Source organism: Pelodiscus sinensis, chromosome 4 (genome assembly GCF_052426305.1).
Source record: "Pelodiscus sinensis isolate ZL-2025 chromosome 4, ASM5242630v1, whole genome shotgun sequence".
NCBI classification, from domain to species: Eukaryota; Metazoa; Chordata; order Testudines; family Trionychidae; genus Pelodiscus; species Pelodiscus sinensis.
The window spans coordinates 124,917,547-124,932,658 of NC_143055.1; the positions used below are offsets into that span (position 1 = coordinate 124,917,547).

General features: G+C 42.2%; 1 protein-coding gene across 5 annotated transcripts in view; it reads left to right on the top strand.

Moving 5' to 3' along the window:
* The window catches only part of LIN54 (lin-54 DREAM MuvB core complex component), an 80,196-nt gene extending 71,433 nt beyond the window's left edge, over positions 1 to 8,763 (top strand). For 2 of the 5 annotated variants that reach the window (XM_075929499.2, XM_075929498.2), the window contains exons 11-14: positions 1,608 to 1,710; positions 2,326 to 2,463; positions 2,623 to 2,825; positions 4,693 to 8,762. In XM_075929499.2, the coding sequence (XP_075785614.2) occupies positions 1,608 to 1,710; positions 2,326 to 2,463; positions 2,623 to 2,825; positions 4,693 to 4,894 (646 nt within the window). In that variant the 3' untranslated portion in view covers positions 4,895 to 8,762. Of the gene's footprint in view, positions 1 to 1,607; positions 1,711 to 2,325; positions 2,464 to 2,622; positions 2,826 to 4,692 lie in introns of all 5 variants that reach the window. The other 3 variants (XM_075929501.2, XM_075929502.2, XM_075929500.2) reach the window with 2 other exon arrangements.
* The last annotated feature ends 6,349 nt before the right edge of the window (positions 8,764 to 15,112 follow it).

Sequence of the window (15,112 nt, forward strand, 5' to 3'; positions counted from 1 at the left end):
GCAAAGAAAGGTGAAGACCTCCATGGTCTGTCCCAGTCAGAGCTGAGGGAAAAATCATTTCTCTTCCCAAATATGGTGATCAGTTAGACTTTGAACATGAGGGCAAGGCCTACCAGCTAGACCCCTGGGAAAGAATTATCTGTGGTAATCCAGAGCCCTCCCCATCTAGTGTCCCATCTCCTGCCATTCCATTCCAGTGTCTGAATCAGTGTCTGGTGTGATGACATTCAGGTTTGGGGTGATGCCACACTTTTTCATAGTTCAGTGTCAGAAGTAGGTAGTGAAATGATTTTGTGACTCCCTAATCCTTGCATAATGAAGGGGGCATTCAGAGTGGTTGTGGTAATGTTAAAGAAGTTGAGCCATATGAATCCAAATCTGTCTCGCACAAGCCAATTTTAGGTTATTTTTAATGTAATTCATGTTATGTTCCTAATGTGGGCGTGCACACCATTTTGAGCTTAGAATTTTGTCATAACATTAGAACAAACTGAGTATGTTTAGTTTTCCTTCAGACATCCCACAGTCTGCATGGTCATTGTTTATGGAGTGCCAAATGTGTGCTAGAGAAGAGGCTTTCTCCTGGATATTAGCTTTCTGATTCCCAAGTGTTCTGTGAAATCTGAAAGGGAGAAAAGATGATGATGATGCACTTGCATTTGTATAACATGTGGCATCTTCAAAGTGCTGTACAGAAATTAACTCAGACCTTGTCCACTTCGTGATTGGTTCCAGGTGCGGCCAGCAGTGCCCAGACACTGGTGTGTAATCTTCTAATGTAAACTGGCCAAGCTGCCATTTGCTGCAGAGAAACTTTCCCCTGCTTGCACATGTGGCAGTTCTCCCACCCCGTACCGCAGGTTAGGTACCAAATTCCCATTGACTTCCATTTATTTTTCAGTTAATTTCAAATTATGTCAAATACCGTTGAAAATCTGACCCTTCCTTTCTCTGTGCCTTGGATCCCCATTTTAAAGATGGAGATACAGAACTTTTCTACCTCATGGGGCTGCTGTAAAGTCTGTGAGGTGCTGAGGTACCAAAGATGCACAGGTTCCCAATCAGCCCGTGTTAAGTATTTTTGTGATTTCTTTCTCCCACCTTAATGCATGGGGAAAATCCCTGATATAATCCATACAGCCATATTCCTTCTATTCCCTTCTTTAGACTCACCTTTGCCACAGGGCCTGCAGTACCCTGACTATTGATCGGGACTGATCAGATGATGAGCTGCCCTCTTCATTCCTTTTCCCACTCTCCCCAGCCTCTCTTCTACTGCCATTCCTCACCCTACCCCAATTAAAAAATTAACAAGTAAAACCCACAAAACTTGCCGCTATCAAAGAAGCAGTGCCGCTGATCTTTGGCCATGTTACTTGTAGACTATATCTCTGTCACTTACCTTAGTTTGAGGTCTTACGCTCTATGCCCGCCACATCAAAGATTGTCTCATTCAGGTCTGTACAGTGTGTGGCCCAGAGGGGTCCGCATCCCAACTGCAGCTTTTAGTGTTACTATCATAGAAACACTTACTGTGGCTACTTCTACCGCAGCTAGTGTGATACCTGCAAACCATGTTTAAGTCCCTTCTGGTTCTCCTATTTCAGGTATTGTGATTGCTTTGCAAATGGTGAATTCTGCAATAACTGCAATTGTACTAATTGTTATAACAACCTGGACCATGAAAATGATAGGCAAAAAGCAATAAAGGTGAGGCTCTTCTTGTTTCTCTCCTTTAAAATTTGCAAAACAGAAAGGCATGTCACAATGTATCTGTTTCAAGTACTTAGTGCTGCTATTGAAACTGGACAGTTTGCTTCTTATTTTGCATCTCTCTGTAGCTGGGATGAAAGTAGTCACTTTTTCCTGTTGGGTTGGGAAGAGAATGTAACGTACTGCAGCACAATCTTGGTGTTGTAGTTACTGGACAGCTCCTCTAGATCCGGGGTGGGCAATAACGCTCCAGCGGTTTGCCAGAGTTAGCCCTTGGCAAGTTGCCACCACTATATTTACCAGCACAGCCACAGGTACTGGCAATCACAGCTCCTGTTGGCCACAGATTGCCGTTCCCGGCCAATGGGAGCAGTCAGAAGTGGTGCCAGACCACTTCCCACAGGTCCCATTGGCTGGGAATGGCAATCCACAGCCAACGGGAGCTGCAATTGCTTGTACCTTGGGCCGTGCCCGTTAACATAGTAGTGGGGACCTGCCAGGAGCTAACCCTGGTGGACTAGATCCAGCCCACAGGCAGGTATTAGCCCATCCCCACTCTAGCTCTTGCTCCCTGAATGTACTGTGACCCACCTTTTGGATCTGCATTGGTAGGCCTGCCTTGATAGAAACCCTGAAGCCTTCAAGCCTAAAATAGGGAAAGGAAAGGAAGGGGAATCAGATCGGCGGCACAGCAAAGGCTGCAACTGCAAACGATCAGGATGTCTCAAAAACTATTGTGAATGCTATGAGGTAAGATGGACTTCCTTCTCTTGAAATGTTTTCTCCTTTCTAAATGTAACTCAGTGCATGCCCATAATTAAAATTTCTAACTATATATAATTTCTATGAGCCAGCAATAGAGAATAACATAATATTAAGGCCAGTTACCCTTTCTTCTGTTTTTCTTAGGCAAAAATCATGTGCTCCTCAATATGTAAGTGTATTGGCTGTAAAAACTTTGAAGAAAGCCCAGAACGAAAGACTCTGATGCACTTAGCAGATGCAGCAGAAGTAAGAGTCCAGCAACAGACAGCTGCAAAGACAAAGTTATCCTCACAAATCTCAGACCTGTTAACTAGGCCGACCCCAGCAATGACTAGTGGAGGGGGGAAGTAAGTTAACACATTCCTTTCTCTTGGCTTGGCTTTAGCACTGTTTTTATGATACAGGTATCTTGCTGCTCTGTTAGGGTGGATCACAGCAAGCTAAGTTTACTGAAATCTTTGACATTTGTGTTCATTGAGTATTGATGTCTAATGTTATTAAATATTTGTATTACCAGAAAGCTTCAGTCATACCTGGCGGGTTTTTTGTGCTAGGTGTTGTACAAATGTATATGAATGAAGTGCATACTACTCTCTGTCCTAATAGTGAAAACTTTCTCGAATATAAAAGCTGCCTAAATTTGCATGTTGAGCTAGTTTCATAGTTAATTGTCTCCTCTTAAGTATTGTTGGTTACAAAGATTTATAGTGTGTTGCTGCTGCCTAAACTATTAAAATACATCCCTTACAGAGAAGAGAATTTATGTAAAAGTTTCAGTCAAGATATACCTCATCATTATGACATTGAAATGAGTGTAAGTAAAACAATTACAAGATATTTCATAGATAGATCTGTGGTATAGAAAAACTGGTTAGTGCTACACTGTAGCATTTGAGGAATAGTAATGGAAAACCTGTCCAGAAAGGAGACAGTTACATTTACACTTGTAAGGTGCAATTTGCCATACTTCTGTGTGGTTAACTATGTAACTTTAACATTTTCTTAGTACAGTTTTGATTTTCAAATGGGGTGAAATTCTAATGTTAAATCCGTTAATTTGCACACATTTTCCTACAGCAAAAAATTGTGGAAAAAATTATGCATTCTCTGTCTGTCTTCATGGCTTTCTTTAGACTGTCTCAGAATGAACAGAGGCAGAACCTAGGGATGTTAACCAGTTGACTGGCCCTTGCCACGGCAAGGCCAGCAGTGGGAATCCAAAGGACCTAGGTTAAAACAGTTAACTGGTGAAGCACTATCATTTAGCCAGTTAGCCCTTTAAACATCCCTAGTGGAAGCAGCCACAAAACTGTCAACGTTGTCTCTGAAGAGTGATCTTTCCTGCTCAGCTGTATGGCTTGTTCAGCATTGTCAGTTTGGGGCAATCTTAGATGTACTCCAGAAACTATGGAACAGATTCATTTTGATCACATCAGCCCTGATTGAAAACACTGAGTTAGGGCATAATACTCATGTTAATGCATTAGATTCATGGACTTTAGTACAGAGGAAATTGGGAGAGATGTAAATTTTTTTTTTTTTTTTTTATTACTTGACAACATAAAATCGTAAAATATTAGAAGTGTAAGGAACCTCAAGAGGTCATCAAGTCCAGTCACCTGCCCTCAGGTCAGGACCAAGCACCGTCTACATCATCCCTGATAGATGGGTATTTAACCTGCTCTTAAATATGTCCAGTGATGGAGATTCCACAACCTCCCTAGGCAATTTATTCCAGTGTTTAACCACCCTGCCAGGAAATATTTCTTAATGTCCAACCTAAACCTTCCTTGCTGCAATTTAATCCCATTGTATTTTGTCCTATCATCACAGGTTAAGGAGAATAATTTTTCTCCCTTCTTGAACAGCGTTTTAGGTACTTGAAAGTTGCAATCCTGTCCCCTCTCGGTCTTCTCTTTTCCAAACTTAAACAAAACTTATTCTTTCAGTCTTCCTTCATAACTCATGTTTTCTAGAGACCTTTATACATTTTTGTTGCTCTTCTCTGGACCTTCTCCAATTTGTTGACATCTTTCCTGGAATATGGTACCCAGACCTGGATACAATGCTCCAGATGAGGCCTATATTTACTTTAACATGTGCTGCAGGGACTCTCTAGAAGGCTTCCTTAAGCTTCTGACTTTTGACAGCTTCAGAGAGTTTTGTATGTAGTGTAAAGGGTGTAGCTCACTGATGTTTTTATTTCCATTTCAGATTGCCATTTACTTTTGTAACCAAGGAGGTGGCTGACGCGACTTGTGACTGTCTGCTTGCCCAGGCTGAGAGGGCTGAGAAGATGGGCAAGTCAAAAGCCGCAGCAGAGCGCATGATCCTGGAGGAATTTGGACGGTGTTTGATGAGAGTCATTAATTCGGCAGGAAAGTCCAAAAGTGAGCCCTGTGCCATGAACTGCTGACTCGTGTACATGAGCCAGGGTAAATTGAACTGAACATGACATTTAAGGCACAGGGACACTTTGGTTCACAGCAGAGGATTTAATACTATTTTGTTGTTAATTTGGTGCTTGTTTTAACCTGGCTTGCATAATACGGAAGCAAGAAAATCTTTTATAATTAGGAGTAGATTCTTTTAAATTTTAGCTAAATTCTCTTCTACTCATGACGATGCCTAAAGGTGAATTTTTCTTCCTGTTGTACAGCTTTTAACTTTCTTGGGTTTAGTAAGAATTAAATGTTTTCTTCCTCCCCCTTTCTCTACGAAAATTGTTCAGAGAGCCTTTATAAATTATTATTATAATATATATTATTTACAGTGTATAGAGTTGTATCACTTTGTTCATATGGAAGAAGCAGACACTGGCAGAAAATATTTTGGGCAATAGACTGAGAAAACAGTATCAGCATATCTGTGGAGGAATTAATACTGAAAGGAAATCTGTAGAAATGAGCATCTTCACAAATCAATATATCAACTTAGCTAAAAGAATGTCACTCTACAGCCCTGGAAGGCAATGGATCAGTGTTACAAAGGCCAAGTTGACCAAGATTTTTAAGCACAGATAACATTAAGCATGTGGGCAGTTGACCTGGGACAGCTTACATGTTTAGCATAGCATATGTTCTTAAAAACCTTGATGAATCTGGGTCTCAGACATAACTTTTAAAAAGGAATGTATTTATATTTTTCTTTAAATGATGACAAATTTCATTATCGACTTGATGAATCATCTAAAATGGAAGTTGAAGGACAAATTTGTTCATCCAACAGCATTGTGAGATAAACATCAAGCAGGAGGATGCTGTTGTACATCTAGAGCTCAATCCTGCAAAGTCCTGATTATCCTAGCGTCTCACTGAAACCAGGGAGAGTTTGCAGTCCTTAGCAAACTCCGAGGATGGTGCCCTGAAACTGGTAGAAAATTAGATTATTGTTGTGTATGCTGATGCAGAAATTGAAATTACTGGGTGAGAGGGAACCAACCTTTGTGTTTTCCTAATGTGGCATGGATTTCAGACTAGCTGCATCCAAGTTAATCAGAGCACGTGTGAAGATCAGACTCCGTGTACAGCTTTGGATCTTTTTTATGTCATTTCTCTAATATTTGTGATTCATTAAGTGTTATTTAGGATTGCAATTTGAGCCATAGCATGCAAATACACTGATGCAGATTTCAAGGCCACCATCAGAAACAGATACACCTGACCTTTTTTAATATGGGGAATAGTGAAGGAATCAAATAGGTCAAATACAGCTGTTTATAGAAGGCACTTAAGGATGGGAACTTTTTCTAGTATTTACTACAAACAGTCCCAAATCACATTTTTGATACTGCAGCACATTTACAAACTGTTATAGCTCTAAATTTAATGAAAGAGAATAACCATGTTTAAATTCACAGGCATTTAGATAGATATCTTAATCCTCTCTAATTATCACAACAAGATTGATACTTTTATTTTCCAAAAAGGATTTTATTTTCTCTCCATGTGTAACTGTGTGTATATATTCTTTAACATGTTTGTGTATATGTAGCAAATACACATATACACATCAGCGAAAAGGGAATCTACTATATATTAAAGTATTTTTTTAATAATTAGGATCCAGATTTCTAAAATTTCAGTGCGATAACTTTAAATGTAGATAGTTCATCTTACTTTTAGTAACTCAATATAGTATGTAAAGTAAGATTTGTATAAATGTAAATTAGTGTAAGTGGATAAAGTAATTCCTAATCAAGTTATTTTTCAAACAGATTGCATATACCTTCTATAGTCTAGAACTAAATCTGTATTAATTTTGTATATATTCTGTGTCCTATTCTAAATTGCACCTTTTGTGATGTGTATTTATATACAGTGTGGAGAAAATGTTTGTGAAACTTGGATTACAGTTGTAGATTATGTATGATGGCATTGCTTGTAAAGATTTTGAAGGTGCAATCAAATGCTCTTAGTTCTACTTGTTTTGAACAAGCTTTCTGAAATATTGAGCTTGTTTTCCCCCTGTGTAGTATGTACTAAATAATTTTTGTACTTCCTTGGCCATTTGCAACAAACTGCTGAACAAGATTTACAGTCAAGTTATTTTAAACAAATCTGGGGTGGGGACAAGGTTCATTTTCTAGTTCTGTTTACCTGACAGTAGAAAAATTAAATTTATATTTACTAGACCTATTCAAAAATACACTTTTCTATATTGTAAAAAGTCGGCTAAATCACAAAGAAAAATAAACATTTATACTATTCTGTAAAAATGATTTTTGCACTTTGTTCCTTTAGAGCTGGCAAGAACATTAACTGTTTTATTCAAGTGCCTGATTTATTAATTAGGGGCCAGGTTGTCATCAAAGTTGTATTCACTCAACCCCCAGATCAGCAAAGCACTTACTTGTCATTAAGTGTATGATTAAATCCCATTGACTTTAGTGGGATTGGAGCACATTCTCAAAGCATGTATGTGCTTATTTACTTTCCTGAGTAAGGATGAGCTCAATTATATGCTTAAGTACTTTGAAATGGGCCCAAAATATATATATATGCACAGCCAGACATTTAAACCCGAAGGGGTATTTTTGTATTTTTTTACATCACCTGCATGAACAATTGTTTCTGCTCCTGTGGTGAATGAACATAGTCCTTGATCTAACAAACCGCTCCAATCAGGATCCCATTAAAATTAGTGGAACTCGATAAAAGAGTCTCTCCCTACAAATCTGATTGCAGCATCAAGAATAAAATCAGAGGAAATTTTGTCCACAGCCTTTGAAAATTTGGCTATTGGCAGTTTATTGATTTAATTAAAAAAAAAAATGTTATTGAGGATAAGGTTTCTAGGTTTGTCCTGTAAGGGTTAAATATGGGGCATTTTAAAGACAAAACTAATGCTTTCTTTCACAAAATAAACCCAAAAATAAAAACAGTTCTTTTTAAGCTTCCCTGATTATTTCCTCTTGAGCAATTTTATTTATTTATTTTTGTGTATGATTAGCGTTCATAGAAGTGAAGGATTAATCCTCCTTGCTAGAGCTAACGAGATGCAGTTTTCCAAAACTGCCACCTTTCTGTTTCTCCCTCCACTCAGCCCAACTGATACATCATGGTGATGGCCTGCAGTAAGTGGTAGTAGTAAATGTCTGCTATTCCAGTCCTCAGCACACAGTCCAACACACTACGTTGTGTAATGAATGGTTATTGACTGTTAATCAGTCTGCATTAGAATGAGGCTACTAACTCTAGAGCCAGTTCAAATGCCATGGTGGAGGTGTTTGTTTCTGGGAGAGACTGCAGTGTGCTAGATGCTGTACAAACAAATTACTGTGTACGACAAAGGGCAGGGAAATGGTACAGCATATAAATAAATTTCCCTTTCAAAATAGTTATTACATAACTAGCTGCTTCTGCTCTCTCTTTCTTGCCCATTTAGGACTCGGTGACTTTTATAGCCGTCTTTCACAAGTCATGGTAATATGCCTGGCTGTCATGCAAATTGGTGTCTCTAATGTCTGCTGATATATGGTGTATGGCCTCCCACATGGTCATCTTCTATCCACAAGGATTGCAAGGGCCATTCTGTCAGTATAACTCTGTTATACTGAGAGTATATTGGATATATCTACTTCATCCATTCTAGCCTCCCTTAACTTGTCTTCAATTGAGGCAACCTGCATCCAGGCCCCTTATAACTTCATTTCATTTACTATCAGGGTGGCCAACCATCTTCATTTCCATTGTAAAGAGCCTACTGATTGTTTTCCATGTGGTTGATAGAGTAGAATGGGTTTTACAGTTTTACACACTTTTAACTGTACTTTACACTTTTACACACTTTTAACACATCACAGAGAAGTGGTCTCAGCTCCTTCCATTTGTGCCAAGCAGCTTTTGTATGACGCTGAGCAGCATTCAAGAGGGCCCCATTGTCAGCAACCATTAATCCTAGGTATTCAGATTCTTGCATATTTCTAAGCACTCTGCCTATAATATTCTTGATATCCTTCATTGTCAGGGCTCGCCAAGCGGCGGCGAGCCCCGCTCGCCAGCCGTACAGTTCTGCGCTCTGCGCATGCGCAGATCTCTGTGCGCCAGCTCTTCTGGGTTGTAATCTACTCGCCACAGGCGAGTAGATTACATTATTTGTCGAGCCCTGTTCGTTGTCATTGCGTCTACACTGCAGCGTTTTTCCAGGAAAACAACACTTGTGACCACACCGCCATTGAGTTCTTTGACAAAAAGTCGAAAGAACGGAGGGGTTTTTCCGACGGTGGTAAACCTCATTCTACAAGGAAGAAGCCTTATTCCGAAAACCATATGCAGTGCCAGTCTGAGCCATGCGGCTTCAGGAGGTAGCCCCAGTGCACCTCCAGGCTCCTGCTCACAGGCTCAGGGGAGGCCACACACATCTGACACCTGGGGTGCACGCCCTCCCACCACTGGAAGTAGGCTGGACACAAGGGCACACACACAGCTGCACACAGACTAAGGAGTGCCGCACATAGCACACAGCCATGCCTGCATGTGCGAGGCACCACCCACTCCTGGAGACAGCGCTGCCAGGCGCAGGTGTGCGTGCGGGGCCTCAGGGAAGGCCAGGCTGCTCCCGGCCTCTCTCCCATCCCTGGGATCCCAGTGTGGCCGGACACTTCCCTTGTCTGCTTGTCCATGGAGGGGGGAGGAGAAAGTGGGAAGCATGGTCCCCCGGGCACCTTGAGGCCCGGGCTACACATGGCCTTGCTCCTGGGACATCCCCCTCCTCTGGCCCGAGCACTGTTGGTCACTGCTCACACAGGAAAGCACGGCTTCAGGGACAGTGTCTCCATAGATGACTGACCGACTCTCCTTCTTTAGTCTCCACAGCCGGACCAGCCATCGCTGAGGTGCGCTCTACGCCATCGGAGGCAGCCGCACGAACCTGGGGGAGCCTCAAGCGCACAAGGATCCAAGAGGACCTCATGAGGCAGCATGTGGGTGTCCTGCGCGACATGCAGCAGACCTTGGCCTGCTCTTCTGAATGTAGCATGGAAGGGACTTGATGGCCGATGAGGTGCTTTGGCAAAGAGATGAATCCTGTTAAGGTTTGGAATAAATTGCCAAGGGAGGTGGTGGAATCTCCCTCTCTGGAGATATTTAAGAACAGGTTAGATAGACATCTGTCAGGGATGGTGTAGACGGAGCTTGATCCTGCCTTGAGGGCGGGGGGCTGGACTCGATGACCTCTCGAGGTCCCTTCCAGTCCTATTATTCTATGATTCTATGATTAAGGTGGTACCCCACCATCGCCCAACTTAGCAAAGTAAGTGACTAAACAGCAGCTAAACAGGGTATTACTGTTTTATATAAAGCATCATATGCGAGGGCAGCTTCGCTGCAACAAACTAACTGACTGAGGAGCCAAGGAAGTCGATGCAATCTCTCCTCCTCATGGCATGAAATCAGAGCCAATGACCAGCGCTTTTCACTTTGTAGAAAATACTGTAGAATAAATGGGTTGCTTTGTGGACTGTCTTGTTGAATAAATCAGTTTGATGCGATAGTTCTGGAGAGAGAGTGGCCTGTTGCCTGGAGCATTTAATAGGGCCATATGGCCACCCAAGGCCAATAGGCAGTTCAAAGCAATGGTGGTCGCTCTGCCGCTCAGCAGAAACGGCAACAGAATGACTTGCCCTTCCAGCACAGACAGCTAAAAGGGCCTTTTGGAGCTCCACCTGCTGTACTTCAAGGGACCTGCAGCATTTTAAGTGCCACAGCACTGCCATCCAGTATCAAGTCATGGAAAGGTAAGAAAATTAACTTGTCTCAAAATGTGGGCATCCTCAGCGTTGTAAATGGTTGTACATTTCCATAGCATTGTTCATCTCATCCAAGAGAGGCTGTCCTCAACCTAGCTTTTACACTGCAGGGTATTTCTTTCTTCTAAGGTAGAAGAGAGTACTATTTGAACTGTTTTTGTTCACAATGATTTTTGGGCTACAACTCTCCCATTCATACATCACAGTTGGTAAGAACATAAGAACAGCCACGATCCACCTAGCCCAGCATCCTATCTTCTGCTAGTGGCCAGTGACAGATGTTTGAGGCACTGAACAGGGCAATTATGGAGCGTTCCAAACCCTCTCTTTTAGTCCTAGGGTACATCTAGACTACATGCCTCTGGCAACAGAGGCATGTGGATTAGGCTACCCGACATAGTAAAATGAAGCGGCGATTTAAATAATCGCCGCTTCATTTAAATTTACATGGCTGCCGCGCGGACCCGACAAACAGCCGATCAGCTGTTTGTCGGCGCAGCGCGATAGTCTGGACGTGCGGGTGCCGACATCAAAGGTATTTGTCGACCACCCAGGTAAACCTCATTCCAGGAGGTTTACCTGGGTGGTCGACAAATACTTTTGATGTTGGCAGGGGAGCGTCCAGACTATCGCGCTGAGCCGACAAACAGCTGATCGGCTGTTTGTCGGGTCCGCGCGGCAGCCATGTAAATTTAAATGAAGCGGCGATTATTTAAATCGCCGCTTCATTTTACTATGTCGGGTAGCCTAATCTACATGCCTCTGGCGCCAGAGGCATGTAGTCTAGACATACCCCTAGTTTCTAGCAGTCAGATGTTTAAGGGGCACCTAAAGCACAAGGTTGCATCCCTGGTCATCTAAACTAATAGACATGGGTGGACCTGCGCTTCAGGAACTTACCTAATTCTTCTGTGAACCCAGTTATGCTTTTGGCCTTTGCAACCTCCACTGGCAATGGGGTTCACAGGATGACTGTGCATTGTGTGAAGGAGTTCTCCTACTGCCTATTCATTTCATTGGTTATTCCCTGGTTCTTGCGTTCTGTGGAGGGGCAAATGACACTTCCTTATTCATATTCTCCACACCAGTCATGACTGTATTGACCTCTATCATAGCCCCCTGCCAGTCATTTCTTTTCCAGCTGACAAGACCGTCTTCTTTAATCTTTCCCCATCTGGAAGCTGTTCCATACTCATGTTCATTTTTATTGCCCTTCTCTGTACTTTTCCCAATTCTAATAAGTTTTGAGATGTGGTGACCAGAACTGCACAGTGTTCAAAGGGCAGGCAAACCACGGATTTATATAGTGACATATTTTCTGCCCTATTACCTATACTTTTCCTAATGGTTCTGATACTTTACAATCAGCTAAAATAAAGCATGGAGTAATTGAATTGGAATACACATTGCTATACCTCAAGGTCAACTTATTGTTTTCAATAGCATGCATGAAATCACAGCCACATAACTTTGAACACCTTGGCTGCGTCTAGACTGGCAAGTTTTTCCGCAAAAGCATCTGCTATTGCGGAAAAACTTGCCAGCTGTCTACATTGGCCGCTTGAATTTCTGCAAGAACACTGACGATCTCATGTAAGATTGTCAGTGTTCTTGCGGAAATACTATGCTGCTCCCGTTCGGGTAAAAGCTCTCTTGCGCAAATGCTTTTGTGAAAGAGGGCCAGTGTAGAAACACGGTATGGTTTTGCGCAAAAAAGCCCTGACAGCAAAAATGGCAATCGGGGCTTTCTTGCACAAAACCGCGTCTAGATTGGCACGGACGCTTTTCCACAAAAGCACTTTTTGTGGAAAAGCGTCCGTGCCAAAAAGTGCTTTTGCGGAAAAGCGTCCGTGCCAATCTAGACGCTCTGTTCTGCAAATGCTTTTAACGGAAAAACTTTTCTGTTAAAAGCATTTGCGGAAAATCATGCCAGTCTAGGTGTAGCCCTTCAGTTAGTGTTCTGGAAAACAAAACTTTAATTAAGACCTTACTTAATATCATTTAGCCTATTATCACACTGCCTTGTAGCGTGACCCTGCCATATCTCACAAGCTAAGTTGGTTTTGCCGGGTAAACCTCCAAAAACAGTTAGGCTACGTCTACACAGCCCTCTCTTGTGCAAGAAAATATGCAAATGAGGCAAAGGGGTGAATATTGCCGTGCCTCATTTGCATACTTAATGAGCCGCCATTTTACGCAAGGAGCTTTTGCACAAAAAACTCCCTCTTGCGCAAGAGCCGTTTTTCCTGAAAAAAGCGGCAGAACAGCTCTTGTGCAAGAGGGATTTTTTGCGCAAAAAGGAGCCGTGCAGATGGCTCCTTTTTGTGCAAAAGCCCCTTGTGCAAAATGGTGGCTCATTAAGTATGCAAATGAGGCATGGTGATTTTCACCACTGCCTCATTTGCATATTTTCTTGTGCAAGAGAGGGCAGCGTAGATGTAGCCATAAGTTATAACAGGAAATTATGCTTGTGATTCAGTACATGTTTCTCTTTCTTAGACTGTCTTGAAATCACTGCCCCTGTACAGTGTTAGGAGACAATGTGTAGGTGGATATGCTGTTTTGGGGATGCACCTGCTTGCAGTTGTTAAAGACATCTAGGGGCATCTTTAGGTAAAGGAGACACTTTACTAAAATCTGGGCAACATCTAGTATATTTTACCTGTTTAGACTTTTCCAACACTTTTGGGGATTCTATGGGTACTTGAGTAATAAAATGTGAATTCTTCACTTCTATCCCTAAGCCATTGTGTATTTCACATTACCATGTGCTGCTAAACACGTATGTTCATCTCTAGAAATAAGCAAAATAATCAGTTTCCTTCTCATTTCATGAAGCTATTAGGGAGGATATTTAAAGTTTGCAAAGCATTTTGAGGTCCCCATCTGAAATCCATGTTTCATACACCCCCAATCCCTGTTGTATCTGAAAGCCTTATGCAGTTCTTCATGAACCCAGAGGCTGCGTCTAGATTGGCATGATTTTCCGGAAATGCTTTTAACGGAAAAGTTTTCTGTTAAAAGCATTTTCGGAAAAGAGCGTCTAGATTGGCACGGACGCTTTTCCGGAAAAGCACTTTTTGCGGAAAAGTGTCTGTGCCAATCTAGATGCGCTTTTCCGCAAAAAAGCCCCGATCGCCATTTTCACCATCGGGGCTTTTTTGTGGAAAAGAAATCTGAGCTGTCTACACTGGCCCTTTTGCGCAAAAGCTTTGCGCGTAAGGGACTTTTGCCTGAACGGGAGCAGCATAGTATTTCCGCAAGAAGCACTGATTTCTTACAGTAGAAGTCAGTGCTTTTGCGGAAATTCAAGCGGCCAGTGTAAACAGCTGGCAAGTTTTTCCGGAAAAGCGGCTGATTTTCCGGAAAAACTGGCCAGTCTAGACACAGCCAGAAAGTTCTTGGGTTTTCTGTTTGCATCATTCAGTCAAGAGGATTCTGGTGTTTTTGCTCAGAAGCTCTGAATGTGATCTGCCCTTTTAGTGGCTGGTGGAGGTGGGGACCAGGATCAGCTGGCCCTGCTCAAGAGAGCAACCCAGGAGGCAGGGTGGTGTTCTAGCTGAACAGGACCTCAGCTGAGCAATATGAAGGAGGGCCCAACCATATGAGAAAACATGCTCCTTTCCTTCCATTGGTTTTTCCCATTCTCCTCTAATCAGAACAGCTGACTGGGGGTTTGAACTCTTCATCAACTTGTTGTGTGTGTTACTTTTGCACATTTTTCTTTTTCTTTGCAAGGAAAATGAACAGCTCCCTGAGGAAAACTGAGTGTGGTTGTTTGTCCCCAGCTGATGACCAGGGACCCCAGCCTGCATGTGGCACACAATGCAGACAGAGATTGCTGTGTTCGTAGAGCAGTATAAATCCTGAACCTCTCATGAAGTGGATGGAAGAGCAACAGCAACACCAGCAACGGATTCTGGCATTGAAGCAGAAACAGACTGTGAGGGACTCCAGAAAGATCTCATCAAACTGAGTGATTGGGCAACAAAATGGCAAATGAAATTTAATGTGGATAAGTGTAAAATAATGCACGTTGGGAAAAATAACTCCAACTATACGTACAGTATGATGGGGCTAATTTGGCTATGACAAATCAGGAAAGAGATCTTGGAGTTACCGTGGATAGTTCTCTGAAAACTTCCACACAGTGTGCTGCGGCGGTCAAAAAGGCAAATAGGATGCTAGGAATTATTAAGAAAGGGATAGAAAATAAGAAACAGAATATCTTACTGCCCTGTATAAAACTATGGTACTCCCACATCTGGAATACTGTGTACAGATGTGGTCTCCTCACCTCAAAAAAGATATTTTGGCCTTGGAGAGGGTTCAGAAAAGGGCAACTAAAGTGATTAGGGGTTTGGAACGGGTCCTATATGAAGAGAG